This window comes from Entelurus aequoreus, linkage group LG14 (assembly GCF_033978785.1).
Source record: "Entelurus aequoreus isolate RoL-2023_Sb linkage group LG14, RoL_Eaeq_v1.1, whole genome shotgun sequence".
In the NCBI taxonomy this organism is placed as follows: Eukaryota; Metazoa; Chordata; class Actinopteri; order Syngnathiformes; family Syngnathidae; genus Entelurus; species Entelurus aequoreus.
The window spans coordinates 9,649,829-9,665,955 of NC_084744.1; the positions used below are offsets into that span (position 1 = coordinate 9,649,829).

At 40.4% G+C, this 16,127-nt stretch overlaps 1 protein-coding gene across 1 annotated transcript in view; it reads right to left on the reverse strand.

Moving 5' to 3' along the window:
- The window catches only part of erbb4b (erb-b2 receptor tyrosine kinase 4b), a 1,077,295-nt gene that overhangs the window by 38,993 nt on the left and 1,022,175 nt on the right, over positions 1–16,127 (reverse strand). Inside the window, exon 21 of the mRNA XM_062068882.1 lies at positions 2,641–2,796. Coding sequence (XP_061924866.1) covers positions 2,641–2,796 — 156 coding nt within the window. The remainder of the gene's footprint in view (positions 1–2,640; positions 2,797–16,127) is intronic.

Below are 16,127 nucleotides of genomic sequence, written 5' to 3' on the forward strand. Positions count from 1 at the left end.
AAAGGTTTTGGAGCAATATGTGTTGCCATCCAAGCCACACATATATGTCTTTTTCATGGACGCCCCTGCTTATTTCAGCAAGACAATGTCAAGCAACATTCTGCATATCATCAAAAGCTTCAGAGAATCTGGGGAAATCACCACAAGTAAGCGGCAAGGCTGAAAACCAACATTGAATGTGTGTGACCTTTGATCCCTCAGATCAAAGTTCACACACATTTATCAAAAAGCGACATCAGTGTGTAAAGGATATCACCACATGGGCTCAGGAACACTTCAGAAAACCACTGTCAGTAACTACAGTTGGTCGCTATATCTGTAAGTGCAAGTTAAAACTCTACTATGCAAAGCCAAAGCCATTTATCAACAACACCCAGAAACGCTTCGCTGGCCCTGAGCTCATCTAAGATGGACTGATGCAAAGTGTAAAAGTGTTCTGTGGTCTGACGAGTCCACATTTCAAATTGTTTTTGGATTGTTATAGGCGCAAAGTTCCAAAGCTAGCATCTGTGATGGTATAGGGGTGTATTAGTGCCCAAGGCATGGGTAACTTACACATCTGTGAAGGCACCATTAATGCTGAAAGGTACATACAGGTTTTGGAGCAACATATTTTGCCATCCAAGCAACGTTATCATGGACGCCCCTGCAAGACAATGCCAAGCCACGTGTTACAACAGCGTGGCTTCATAGTAAAATAGGGTGGGTACTAGACTGGCCTGCCTGTAGTCCAGACCTGTCTCCCATTAAAAATGTGTGGCGCAATATGAAGCCTAAAATATCAGAAGGGAGACTAGTTGATGGAATAATAACGTTATTAGTTGGGGTTTAGATGAGGCTTTATACGGGACTAATTTGCTTGAACCTATAACACAAAACTGAGATGTGATTGTTTTGTTCCGATAGTTCAAAATACATCACATGACCTGCATTGTCTTAGTTTAGTATTTTATGTCCAAAATGTATCAAAGTGGCCCCTGCGTCCTTCAACATCTCTGTATAGGGGCCTCGCTGGGAAAGAAGTTAGGACACCCCCGTTTTTGTTTTTGGAGCAATATGTGTTGCCATCCAAGCAATGTCTTTTTCATGGACGCCCCTGCTTATTTCAGCAAGACAATGCCAAGCGACATTCTGCATGTGTTACAACAGCGAGGCTTCGAAGCAAAAGAGTGCGGGTACTAGACTGGCCTGTGTGTAGTCCAGACCTGTCTCCCATCGAAAATGTGTGGCACATTATGAAGCCTAAAATACCACAAAGGAGACCTGGGGCCGTACTTAACAAGCTTCTTAGAATTACTCCTAAGAAGTCTGCTAAGAGTTGACTTAAGAGTAAATAAATTCTTCGCTGAAAGCTGCACTTAAAAGTTAGTTATCAAGCGTCTTACTCACACTTTCAGCGAAGTGTAGGACTGAATCTTAAGTGTCACACTCAGAGCTGAATTACGACATTACTATGTGCCGTAAACGGAATTTTAGGTGACGTCATTTCTGTTACCATAGAAATGACCAATCACGGAAGGGAATCCGTTGTCTAAGAATAAAGAAATATCTTGGAAATATTTAAGTGGACAATGGGAGTGTATATTTTGACAATAAACTACAAAATAATACAAAACAAACTAGTCCCCGCCGGCACTCACGCTACCGCTCCCTCTCTTCTATCGCCCACACACTCACTGACGTCACTCACCTCACGGCCACACACATACGCTACTGTCATAACATTTTCTTTCCAATTCATTAATTAGGCAACTAATTTGAAACTGGTGTGGGTGGCTCTATATATACTAGCCCACTGCAGCCACATGCAGAAATCAACAAGGAATCGAAAAGTATTAAATCTGTGACAAAAATAATATCCGCTCTGTCTAAACGATACCGTTTGATCAGCTGCTCGTCATAAAAAAAAAACAACAACATTGTTCCGTTCCCTGAACGTTCGCGCACGTCTCTCTCGCCTCAGTGCCATCCCCTGCTGGCAACTCCTAACCACTTAAGACACCTCTGAAGGTCTCTTAAATATCGTGGAGAGTAGGAGTGATTCTTAGACTTAAGAACGTTGATAAAAAGCTTTTATTCTTAAGTTTGAGAGTAGGACTACATTTCGCAAATTCTCAGGACTTAAGTGTAAAATGGCACTCTAAGAAGCTTGATAAGTACGGCCCCTGATGAACAACTTAAGCTGTACATCAAGCAAGAATGGGAAATAATTCCACCCGAAAAGCTTCAAAAATGTGTCTCCTCAGTTCCCAAACGTTTACTGAGTGTTGTTAAAAATGCCCCTGTGACAACTTTTTTGCAATGTGTTGCTGCCATTAAATTCAAAATATATATATATTTTTCTCAGTTCAAACATTAAGTATCTTGTCTTTGCAGTCTATTCAATTCAATATAAATTGATAAGGATGTGCAAATCATCGTATTCTGTTTTTATTTACCATTTACACAACGTGCCAACTGCACTGGTTTTGGGTTTTGTAGAACAAGATTGCTAATCAAATATGCCGCCTCTCAAGGTTGTCATCCTGTCTGCCATGTGGGAATATTTAGTGGGATTAAACACGCTCACTGCGGCGATACCAGATGATGTTGTCGTTGGATTACCTTGTGCAAACGACAGGTGTGTTTGCCACCATTTACCTTGCCTCCGTCTGCATTGTATTCTTTCTCGTTGACGTCGAGCAGGCGGGCCAAGCCAAAGTCGGTGATCTTGATGTGGTTGGGGGATTTCACCAGGACGTTGCGAGCCGCCAGATCCCTGTGGACCAGCCGGCGCTCCTCCAGATACATCATCCCCTGCAACACACGGACGCAACACACCCATTCAGGCGAGCATCCACAAACAAACACACGCCAGGCTGACTCTTGTTCAACGTCGCCGCCCGTCTTCGCCGTCCTCGTCAGCGTAAACCACCGCCAAGACCCCATTAGGTCCTTCGTAATTACTCCTGTAATCATCATTACTGCCACGCTGGTATTTTCCTGTAAATTCTCATCAGTCAACAAAAGGGACTGTGGAAAAGCCCTTTTCTTTGTGAAACTGCAACGACAACAGGAATTTCAATTAAAACCGAATCCATGCGAACAAGAAAGCCATTTTTAATGATTTTTTATCTCATAACTAATCCAAAATCCATCTTGCCTAACATTGTCCCGGCTAATGTGTTCATCAAAAACTATCATCTGCCTTGTAAAGGTTAACAACAAAAAATGTACTTGATATTCGCCATTTAAATGACCCCTCCCCCACCTGTCTAAAACACGATGTCAAACTCAAGACCCGCGGGCCAGATCTGGCCCTCCACGTCATTTTTTATGGCCCGCAAAAGCCTGGAAATAATGTGTCAATAAAATACCTTATATTTTTTTCTTTTTGCTTTCTTATTTTCTTAATAAAAGATGTTACGTTTTTTTCTTCTAGTTTGACAGGGGAAAAAAAAATGTGTGTCCAATATTGCAACACATATTATATTATCTAACTTTTTTGCTCAAAATCCAGATAAATACTTAAATATCTGCTTAACTTGTGATTTTGAAGCAAGTTATCCATTAAATCAGGGGTGTCAAACGTACGGCCCGAGGGCCGGATCAGGCCCGCAAACCGCGGGATGAGTTTGCCAAGTATAAAAATTAACCTGACCTTTTTGAATGAAAGAAACAGCTGTTCTAAATGTGTCCACTGGATGTCGCAATAGCAATTATTTGTATCTTTGTAGATGATGCTACATATGTACAAAATAAACCACATGATGTTAGTACATTAGTTGAGGAAAATGATCAAACTAAATAAATAACATACTGTAATTTGATTTTGATAAACATTTTTGGAAACACTTTAGAATGGGGAACATATTCACCATTGATTAGTTGCTTATTAAAGTAATAAAGACTTAATTTAGAGTTATTTGGACACTAGGGAAACATATAAGGGTTAGGGTTAGGGTTACTAATGAGCAATAATTCTGAGGTTATTGAGAGAAGACTCTTATTTAATGACTTACTGGTTGTATAATAAGGCCATGCAGAATAAGGCATTAATAAGTACTTAATAATGACTAATTAAGTCCCAATATGTTACTAATTTGCATGTTAATAAGCAATTAATTAATGGTGAATATGTGTTCCCCATACTAAAAGGTTACCAATTTTTTTTATCTTGATTGAAAATTAACACCAATGAGTTGATTGATGAACATTATCATATAATTTGTTCAGAAAATATAAATAACGACAAATAAAGTATATATACTATTAACCCAACAACATTATGATTTGTACAATTTCAGAGTGTGCTTGTTCTATTTTTAAACAAAGAAAACAATCTGAAGTTGTCTTTATTTTCAAGTTATCGTGCCGTGATTTTACCAGTCTGGCCCACTTGGGAGTAGATTTTTCTCCATGTGGCCCCCGATCTAAAATGAGTTTGACACCCGTGCATTAAATTGTACACTATAAAAATGACCAATAAATTTTACTGTAAAATTTAGGGAGTTTTTTTTTTTTACAGCATACTGTAAGTTGAAACAAAATACCAATATTTGTTTTTTTTACAGTAAAATTAAGACAGCTGAGATGTCTTTTTTATTTTATTTTTATTGTAAAATCCACGGTTGATGATTTTATGGTACCACATTTTATTATGGTAAAAAACTGGCAGCTGAATTAAACAGAGGTACTGTATTTCTATTTACAGTGATATGTTGTAAAAATAATAATAATACAAAAATTACTCTTTATGTTAAAAAAAAAAAGTTAAATATTAAAATTCATAGGCATATTCATTAATTATTTACTGTTACAAGCGGCCCTCTAATGGCAGCCATGACTGCGGTGTGGCCTTCAATGAAAACAAGTGTGACACCCCTGTTCTAAAAGAATAAGAGCTGACAAGAACTGAAGATTCAACAATGTATTCAACAAAACAAGAGTACCCAAATTCCGGGCTATAAAACACACATTTTTTCCTACGTTTTGAACCCTGCGGCTTATAAAACGGTGCGGGTAATTACGAATAACTAGTTTTTTCTTCCCTGACGGCCACAATGCAAATAGTTAAAAAAAACAAAAAACAAGCAAAGACACTGAGAGGTATGTTATTGTTTTTGCTAGGGTGCCATCTTTTGGACATGTCTGCTCACTGCAGGTGCTGCTGTGCCCTTCTGTTTGGAGCCGTTTCCTCTTCCAGTTTGCCATAGCGTTTACCCATTTGGATTCTTCATTCGTCACTCGAAGCAACGTTTGTAAGTTTTACAATATAACTAAAACAATTCTCACTTGGAATTCTTTTTGTATTGTTTCAGTTTCACAAATTCCTCAGTAAATTCACCAAAACGTCACCGTGGAGTTATTTAGTCTGTTTAGTTGATTGGAGAGCTAGTAAGTCCATGACGGTAACTTCTGTTTTGTTTGAACAGCCGTTTTACTGCCGTGTTACAGACACTGCTTGGAAACCATTAAGGTGTCAATAACTCACTTCACAACATATATATCTGCGGCTTATAGTCTGGTGTAGCTAATTAATGGAAACATATGTTTTTATAAATAACATTTTGTGGGTGCAGCTTATGCCAGGTAGTCAAACTTCGGATTCAGGAGGAGCAGTGTGGTTTTCGTCCTGGTCGTGGAACTGTGGACCAGCTCTATACTCTCGGCAGGGTCCTTGAGGGTGCATGGGAGTTTGCCCAACCAGTCTACATGTGCTTTGTGGACTTGGAGAAGGCATTCGACCGTGTCCCTCGGGAAGTCCTGTGGGGAGTGCTCAGAGAGTATGGGGTAACGGACTGTCTGATTGTGACGGTGCACTCCCTGTATGATCAGTGTCAAAGCTTGGTCCACATTGCCGGTAGTAAGTCGGACCTGTTTCCAGTGAGGGTTGGACTCCGCCAAGGCTGCTCTTTGTCCCAGATTCTGTTCATAACCTTAATGGACATAATTTGTAGGTGCAGTCAGGGAGTTGAGGGGATCAGGTTTGGTGGCTGCAGGATTAGGTCTCTGCTTTTTGCAGATGATGTGGTCCTGATGGCTTCATCTGGCCAGGATCTTCAGCTCTCACTGGATCGGTTCGCAGCTGAGTGTGAAGCGACTGGGATGAGAATCAGCACCTCCAAGTCCGAGTCCATGGTTCTCGCCCGGAAAAGGGTGCAGTGCCATCTCCGGGTTGGGGAGGAGATCTTGCCCCAAGTGGAGGAGTTCAAGTACCTCGGAGTCTTGTTCACGAGTGAGGGAAGAGTGGATCGTGAGATCGACAGGCGGATCGGTGCGGCGTCTTCAGCAATGCGGACGCTGTATCGTTCCGTTGTGGTGAAGAAGGAGCTGAGCCGGAAGGCAAAGCTCTCACTTTACCGGGCGATCTACATTCTCATCCTCACCTATGGTCAAGTACTTTGGGTTATGACCGAAAGGACAAGATCACGGGTACAAGCGGCCGAAATGAGTTTCCTCCGCTGGGTGGCAGGGCTCTCCCTTAGAGATAGGGTGAGAAGCTCTGCCATCTGGAAGGAGCTCAATGTAAAGCCGCTGCTCCTCCACATAGAGAGGAGCCAGATGAGGTGGTTCGGGCATCTGGTCAGGATGCCACCCGAAGGCAAGTCTGACCGGTAGGAGGCCACAGGGAAGACCCAGGACACGTTGGGAAGACTATCTCTCCCGGCTGGCCTGGGAACGCCCCGGGATCCCCCAGGAGGAGCTGGACGAAGTGGCTGGGGAGAGGGAAGTCTGGGCTTCCCTGCTTAGGCTGCTGCCCCCGCAACCCAACCTTGGATAAGCAGAAGAAGATGGATGGATGGATGGATGGATGGGTGCAGCTTAGTCTGAACAGTATGGTAAAATACCAGCCCTGACAGAGAGAGAATAGAGCTATCTAGAGTTTGAAGCAGTCTCTCAAATGATCGCTCGTCTTCTCATGCTTTTGTCCACAAAGCTAAATAAGCCTTGGCGGAAATCGAAACCGAAAGTTAACTCGATGTGTGTGCCGAGCAAACACACCTCCTCCTTCACTCTCTTTTAAGGCTGGTACTTGATGACACCAATAATAATAACATACGTGTGTGGGGGAGCATAAACGACAAGCCGGGTGAGCTCATCGTGTGTCTCTTCAAGCAGAACGAAGGACAAAGATAGGGATTTGAAAGGCGTTCGATTCTGCTTAAAGGTGGAAAATATTCCTCTAACAGGGCTAGATGTGGCCTCAAAAACAAATTATGTCTGAGTCATGAAAGAAACCCTCCTACATACTCATTAAGACCTATAAATATTAAAATTTTTCAGTGCGAAACCAAATAAAAATCCTTTAAGAAGCGTTTTCGTAGCAGTGCCAATGCTTTAAACTGTTACATCATTGGATAGAATTAATCATGCATACTGTGCATTAGGAAGGGAAATAACAGGCTGAAGAATAACTATTTGGAGTGAGGACACAGAAGGAACTGGATTTAGTCTGAATGAAAGGAATCATGGGTGGAGGAGCAGTGGGAGGTTTGAAGCAGCCGTAGTTTGAGAAGTGAGATTACACGACTCAGGCTACAATAACGTGTTCTCTCACGGAGCAAACGTGTGGTCTAAGGAGAATCGCATTGATCAAAATGCAGCAAGTTTGCCCATATTGAAAAAGGCCATCCAGCAAGAGACAAAATAATTAGGGCTGTGAATTTTACCACACTCAGGATTTTTTTATTAAATTCTTGGAGGGACGATTCAACTTGGAATCGATTCTCAATTCACGATGATTCTCGCAATGTATTATCTGGTATAAATATTATGATCAAAAACTTTTCAAAGCACCAAATAAACGCAATTATGACTTAAAAAAAAGCCTTAAAAATACATTCCTAAAAATATACTGTGGAGGTATCTCGCCACCGGGTTCTTCGGACCACCAAGCACCGACATGACAGTCTCTTCCAGGTTTACAATAATGTTTATTTTTCAATAAATCGTCTCTTCTGTGTGCTTTTCAGCAATCGTTTACTACAAATTAAGCACTGAATGGTTTCTCTCCAGTGTGTAGTCTGTCTCGCTCTCGCTTCCTCGCCAACTACTGACTGCTGCCTTTTAACAGAGCGACAAGTGATTAGATAAGCAGGCCCAGGTGGGCCATCTACGCACCGGTCGCTGATCTCTTTTTTTTTTTTTTTTTTTTTATGTCCTGCCAACTTCTCGGGCAAATCATATAGCAGATGTAGATGCCCATATCGGCTGTTCAGATTTACTTTACAAAAGAGAAGTGTAGGATACTTCTCTTGTTGCCTTACTTGTATTTTGACTTTATTAAATGCATTTATATTATCATTTGGTGCAGCCGGGCCGGAGCAGGAGGGGATAGAAAGAGAGAAAAAGGAAGACAGAGGGGGGAATTGTGGGGACAAGAGGGGGATTAGACAGAGAGACAAAAACAACAACAGCAAACACAACAACAACAACAACAACAACAGAGCAACATCAGCAAATACGACATGTACAAATATGATGGTAAAAGTAATAGCAAATAAGCAGTTAGCGAAAATTAAAAAAAAAATACAGAACTGAGCATTATTACACTAAAAATGGAGCAATATGAATACCAATAGAAATAGTGCTATTGATAATAAACAATACCAGTACTTTACCTTTATTATCAACAATACAATTGTTCAAATGCAACAATACATATACGTAATGATAACTTGAGATACGAAAGAATGCAGAAAAATGGAGGGGAAGAAAGAGAAGCAACCTTAACCTTGTAGATTGTTATAGTAACAATAGGTTAAGCTTTGTCAGTGTGCCATGTGTCGCTGATCTCTAAGCCGGTCCTGGCACACCCCGCTTCGCTGCAGGTCCGCAGGCCACGCCCCCCTCCACATTTACATACTGTATATATTTTTGAATTAACTCTTGAAAATGATGCATCAATTTAGAATCAAAATGAATAAAAACATTAGGATGTCAACCCATTTGTTCAGCACCCCTAACAAGTATGTACAGTGACTACTAGCCGTTTTCTACCAATAGTTCAGAACCTTTAGTTCCTGGTACTATAAGTTCCTGTAGACCTGTGTGCTTTGTGTTTGCACCGCATTTTACAGTTGAAGTTGTTTACAAATCATGCTGATGACGTATGGATGAGTGGTACAGTATATTTATACACAAACACCACATAAATAAACAGACAATACTAGGTCATATTTCTTTTACTGAAGTGTAAATAAATGAAATACAAGGTAATAATATACAAAACCGGGCGGCATAGCTTGGTTGGAAAAAGTGGCCGTGCCAGCAACTTGAGGGTTCCAGGTTCGATCCCCGCTTCCGCCATCCTAGTCACTGCCGTTGTGTCCTTGGGCTAGACGCTAGATACTTTACCCACCCGCTCCAAGTGCCACCCACACTGGTTTAAATGTAACTTATATATTGGGTTTCACTATGTAAAAGAACTTTGAGTCACTAGAGAAAAGCGCTATATAAATATAATTCCCTTCACTTCACTAAAAGTTAAAGCACAGATTGTCACACACACACTAGGTGTGGTGAAATTTGACCCATCCCCTTGTTCACCCCCTGGGAGGTGAGGGGAGCAGTGGGCAGCAGCGGTGGCCGCGCCCGGGAATCATCAACCCTTGATGCTGAGTCACATTTTTATGCATCAAACTTTCTGTGCTTCTGACTAGGGATGATGTTCGAAAACCGGTTCTCCCGATTGTTCGATAAGAAAAGAACCGATTCCATGGATTCAAATCCCTTTTTGAGAAACGGTTCCCGTTATCGAGGCCACTATAGTAAAGAAAAAGATTTGGTTCTTTATTCGAATCCCAGGCAACGAATCCCGTGTCACAGGAAATGTCCTGTGGCACGTCACAGGACATGACGTAGCTGAGTCATTCGGCGGCAGGTACAGAAGCAGCAACAACAATGGACCGGAAAAAAACGCTCCAAGGCATGGCTTCACTTTAAGAAATACGACGAGGAAACGGCTATCTGCAATTATTGCCAGGCTTCGCTTTCCTGTAAGGGGAGCAGTACAACAAACATGTTGAAACATGTTCAGGCCGTACATAACCTGAAGGTTATAGAAACGTGTCGTGTCTTCGACACGTGGAGAAGCAGCGCCAGAGATGACGAAGCACACCCCTCTTCCTCTGCTTCAACCTGCAGTCCCAGTGATAGTGCCGGTGAGTAACTAACGTTAACTGTTGCTGGTTCATTTCCATATCTGCTCACTTTAGGCTAAAATAAGGTTACCTCTTATGTCAACCAGGACTGCAGTAATGTTGGCTAGACTAATGTTACCTAAGCATAGTCAGTGGCTAACGGTAACGTTAACGTTAGCCTTTTTGTATGAGTCTGATAACGTTAACGGTATCTTGTAGCCTACACCACTCCAGAGTTTGCAGGTCTGTCTAATAAACTAGTGCTTGCAAGATTAAGATAATGTTAACGTTATCCTATTTCAGATGATGACATTCATGAAAGCCAGAGTTCTGGTTAGTGTTTGCTCTGTAGCACAGAGCGTTAACCCATTTACCATGGCGAGGTATAACCGTTGGCGAGGTATAACGCAGAGCGCAGCAAGACGAGTGAGGAGGAGAGTAACAACATTACTCGCAAGCTAACGAGAATGATGGTGAAAAATCTCCTCCCCTTCAACTTGGTGAACACAAACGAATACAAGTAGGTTAATAATTGTATTTTGCTGACACGTAATGGAGCAAAAAGTAAACAACACCATTACTCTGAGATCTGTTTCAAATGTAAAGTGCTGTACAATACAAATGAATGCAGGATTTTCCCTGCATGCATTTTTCTTAGGTGGCCCACTTAAAGGCCTACTGAAAGCCACTACTACCGACCACGCAGTCTGATAGTTTATATATCAATGATGAAATCTTAACATTGCAACACATGCCAATACGGCCGGGTTAACTTATAAAGTGACATTTTAAATTTCCCGGGATACTTCCGGTTGAAAACGTCTATGTATGATGACGTTTGCGCGTGACGTCGATGGTTGAAACGGAAGTATTGGGACACATTGTATCACAATACAAACAGCTCTGTTTTCATCGCAAAATTCCACAGTATTCTGGACATCTGTGTTGGTGAATCTTTTGCAATTTGTTTAATGAACAATGGAGACTGTAAAGAAGAAAGTTGTAGGTGGGATCGGTGTATTAGCGGCTGGCTGCAGCAACACAACCAGGAGGACTTTGACTTGGATAGCAGACGCGCTATCTGACGCTAGCCGCCGACCGCATCGATGATCGGGTGAAGTCCTTCGTTGCGCCGTCGATCGCTGGAACGCAGGTGAGCACGGGTGTTGATGAGCAGATGAGGGCTGACGTAGGTGGAGCGCTAATGTTTTTATCATAGCTCTGACGAGGTCCCGTAGCTAAGTTAGCTTCAATGGCGTCGTTAGCAACAGCATTGCTAGGCTTCGACAGGCGGCACAGCATTAACCGTGTAGTTACATGTCCAGTGTTTGGTTCGGTGACTCCTAATAGTAGTATTGTTGATCTTCTGTCTATCCTTCCAGTCAGGGGCTTATTTCTTTTGTTTCTATCTGCATTTAAGCGCGATGCTATCACGTTAGCTCCGTAGCTAAAGTGCTTCACCGATGTATTGTCGTGGAGATAAAAGTCAGTGTGAATGTCCATTTCGCGTTCTCGACTCTCATTTTCAAGAGGATATAGTATCCGAGGTGGTTTGAAATACAAATCCGTGATCCACAATAGAAAAAGGAGAAAGTGTGGAATCCAATGAGCCCTTGTACATAAGTTACTGTCAGAGCGAAAAAAGATACGTCCTGCACTGCACTCTAGTCCTTCCTCATCCACAAATCTTTCATCCTCGCTCAAATTAATGGGGTAATCGTTGCTTTCTCGGCCTGAATCGCTCTCGCTGCTGGTATAAACAATGGGGAAATGTGAGGAGCCCTTCAACCTGTGACGTCACACTACTTCCGGTACGGGCTAGGCTTTGTTTATCAGCGACCAAAAGTTGCGAACTTTATCGTCGATGTTCTCTACTAAATCTTTTCAGAAAAAATATGGCAATATCGCGAAATGATCAAGTATGACACATAGTGTCATACTTGTACATATGTATGTATGTATGTATGTATATATGTGTACGTACTTATATGTGTACATGTATTTATATGACATAACATTTTTATATACTATTATTATTATTATTATTATTAAACATACAGTAAGTAATAAGAGGGGTGGGAGTACATAAGTTTTTACTTCTTCTCACTCCTTTTCGGATATGTTTACATTAAATGTTTATTTTCATTTCTTATTTCTTTTGCTTTTTATTATTACTATTATTATTATTATTATTGTTGTTTTTGTTATTCATTCTTGAATGGCTTTTTTGTTGTTTTTTTTCAAAATTTGTTGTTTTTGTTTTGTCTACATATTCGAAATAAACATGAAAATGAAATTAAATGAAATAGAATGGATCTGCTATCCCCGTGTAAATAAAAAAATAAATCATTTCAGTAGGCCTTTAAAAGGGGAACTAACAGTCAATATTTATTTATATTATTAAAAAAAATTGGGGGGTAACAACAGTGAATATTTATTTATTTCTCTTATTTTATTTTTTTCTTAAAAAATAAAAGTGAGCTTTTGTCAAGCCAAGTATTGTGTGTTTTTTTTTCATATACAACAACCTATCTGGATTCGATAAGATAATCGATAAGGAATCGGTTCGATAACAGGATTTGATAATGGCATCGAAATCGATAATTTCTTAACAAACATCATCCCCACTTCTGACGCTGTCTTGATGACTTATAACCACTTGATGACTTATAAACACATGATGACTTATAGCGTGCCATGTTATATCACTTGTATCGGTAACGACGCTTTAGCATACATAAAAGTAATTCATTAGCTAACTTGTGACGCCGTCATTTTGTAACACCGTTTTTCCGAACACTGTTAATAAGCCAGAGGTGAGTCGATTTCGTCACGTTTACTCGCTCTTCACCAACGATCTCGAAGGACCTCTTTGTGGGAAAAAGTAATAATCCTCTGGGGACTGCTGGAAATGTCACTGCTGAGATCATTCAGCTTGTGTCACGGAAGCGGACGAAGCCTCAGACAGATTTATCGATAGAGGGACATTCTCATTCTTGATCTTTGCTGCACGTCTGGCCGAAGATGGAATTGTTGTTTCTGACAGTAATATTTCTATCAGACGAGTTGTCACCTGTTGCTTCAAATAGTCAGTGATACGCCTGTTGCATCCGTCGCCTCTTGTCTCCCTGGCCCAGGTTGTTAAACCCGGACCTATTGACTGCACCCTTCCTCTCTACTTACACCAGGCCTGGGCAATTATTTTGCCTCGTGGGGCCAAATTTAGAGAAAAAAATGTGTCTGGGGGCCGGTATATCTATTTTTAGGAACACTAACACAAAACCTCACAATAATGTCTGATTGAATGCTAAAGTAGTTAAAAAACTAAATGGATTTTTTTTTTTTTTACTGAATGAGAGACACTCAGAATGTACATGGAAATAAAGAATGTGAGATTTGTAGGGATGTCCGATATTATCGGCCGATAAATGCGTTAAAATGTAATATCGGAAATTATCGGTATCGTTTTTCTGTATCGTTTTTTTTTTTAATTTTTTTTTTTTAATCAAATCAACATAAAAAACACAAGATACACTTACAATTAGTGCACCAACCCAAAAAACCTCCCTTCCCCCATTTCTTTCTGTTATCAATATTCTGGTTCCTACATTATATATCAATATATATCAATACAATCTGCAAGGGATACAGTCCGTAAGCGCACGTGATTGTGCGTGCTGCTGGTCCACTAATAGTACTAACCTTTAACAGTTAATTTGACTCATTTTCATTAATTACTAGTTTTATTTTTTTTTTACTGAATGAGAGACACTCAGAATGTACATGGAAATAAAGAATGTGAGATTCATAGGGATGTCCGATAATATCGGCCTGCCGATATTATCGGCCGATAAATGCGTTAAAATGTAATATCGGAAATTATCGGTATCGGTTTTTTTATTATCTGTATCGTTTTTATTTTTTTTATTTTTTTATTAAATCAACATAAAAAACACAAGATACACTTACAATTAGTGCACCAACCCAAAAAACCTCCCTCCCCCATTTCTTTCTGTTATCAATATTCTGGTTCCTACATGATATATCAATATATATCAATACAGTCTGCAAGGGATACAGTCCGTAAGCACACATGATTGTGCGTGCTGCTGGTCCACTAATAGTACTAACCTTTAACAGTTAATTTTACTCATTTTCATTAATTACTAGTTTCTATGTAACTGTTTTTATATTGTTTTACTTTCTTTTTTATTCAAGAAAATGTTTTTAATTTAGTTATCTTATTTTATTATTTTTTTTAAAAAGTACCTTATCTTCACCATACATGGTTGTCCAAATTAGGCATAATAATGTGTTAATTCCACGACTGCATATATCGGTTGATATCGGTATCAGTAATTAAAGAGTTGGACAATATCGGAATATCGGATATCGGCAAAAAGCCATTATCGGACATCCCTAGAGATTTACAATATTAACTATGAACGATAAAACACTGAATATTGACAACATATGAACGCCACTCCCTTCCCGATCTACTTATTTTACAATCAAGCAAAACGCAACAAAAATGCAACAAACAGTGAAATATGAACGTGAAGGGTAAACAATAAACCCCACCTACAATCTGATACATCTGATACATCACTAAGCTTTAGAAATTTGTTGTAAAAATGTCCTTCAGTGTTTCAGGCTGGCCGCTCTGGAAACAGTCTGTGGAAATGCTCCCCCCCCCCACACACACTGCTTGGTGCCTCGTCTGAGCTGCTGTGACTTAGATCACCATAGTAACTAATTAGATTACCATAGTAAATAATTAGATTACCGTAGTAATTAGTATATCATGCAAAAGTGCAGATTCCAACCATTGAAATACTTTGTTCAAGACTTACGGTAATTTGAAAACATCAAACATAGCAGCTACACTTTCCATTTTAGAGATCTAAAACCATTTTTGGGGAATGTCCGGCGGGCTAGATTAAAAAGCTTAACGGGCCCTTAATTTGCCCAGGTCTGCCTTACACGGTTCTGTTCCAGTTTTTTTTCCCTGGAGAGTTATTCCCTTGCCTCTGTCGCCAAGTGCTGGTAAATGTGGGGCTCAGTTGGTTCTTTTTAATATACGAACAGCGAGGTTTTAGACCTGCGTCGTGTGCGTGAAGATAACTTCTGCTGAGAATAAGTGCTATGGACAAATATGGACCGGACTCCACGACCGTATTTTTCGGACTATAAGGCGCACTTAAAATCCTTTAAATTTCTCAAAAACCGACAGTGTCCCTTATAACCCGGTGCGCCTTATGTACAGAATCATTCTCGTTGCGCTTACCGACTGTCAGAATAATTGTATCTAAGTTATCACAAAACTTTGTGTTTCAATGAGTTCCCGGCGAGAAGACAAAAGCTGTCTTTGATCTTACCAAGAAGAAGGCTTGTAAAACTCCACTGTGTAGGGTGGGAAGCAACATGAAGGTGTTCTGTTTCTTATATGTATTGTAATCCACAGAAATATTTTGTCTTGACCCGAAAACTACAAAGCGGGGAGGAAGCAGGACCAGACTCCCCTCCAGGCGACCTTTTCTTTGAACTGTTTTACAACATTTTCTTTGAACTGTTTTATGACCTTTTTTTAAACTGTTCTGCAACCAAAGGCGATGGCTGTTTACGACCCCCTCCCTTAGAAACAGCTGTTGCCATGTAATCAGGGAAAGTCCAAATAAAAGAGGAGGCGTGCAATCTTTCGTCAGAGCGTGATGGAGACTGCGCAAGAGTACAGCCCAGACGTTTCTCCTCAATTGAGCCAAATTTAATTCTGTCTCTGTTTAATTCCTTGCTTCTTGTCTTGTTAATAGATGTCATCAGTGTTTGAACCTGACACCGACCTTGAAGCAATTTTATTTTTTACATGGTGTAATGATAAGTGTGACCAGTAGATGGCAGTCACACACAAGAGATAAGTGTGGACTGCAGGTTGACGCCTGTTCAATAAATGACGCTAGCAAGTACAGATTAGTTAGCAAGCAACACCATAACTTTAATGTTTCA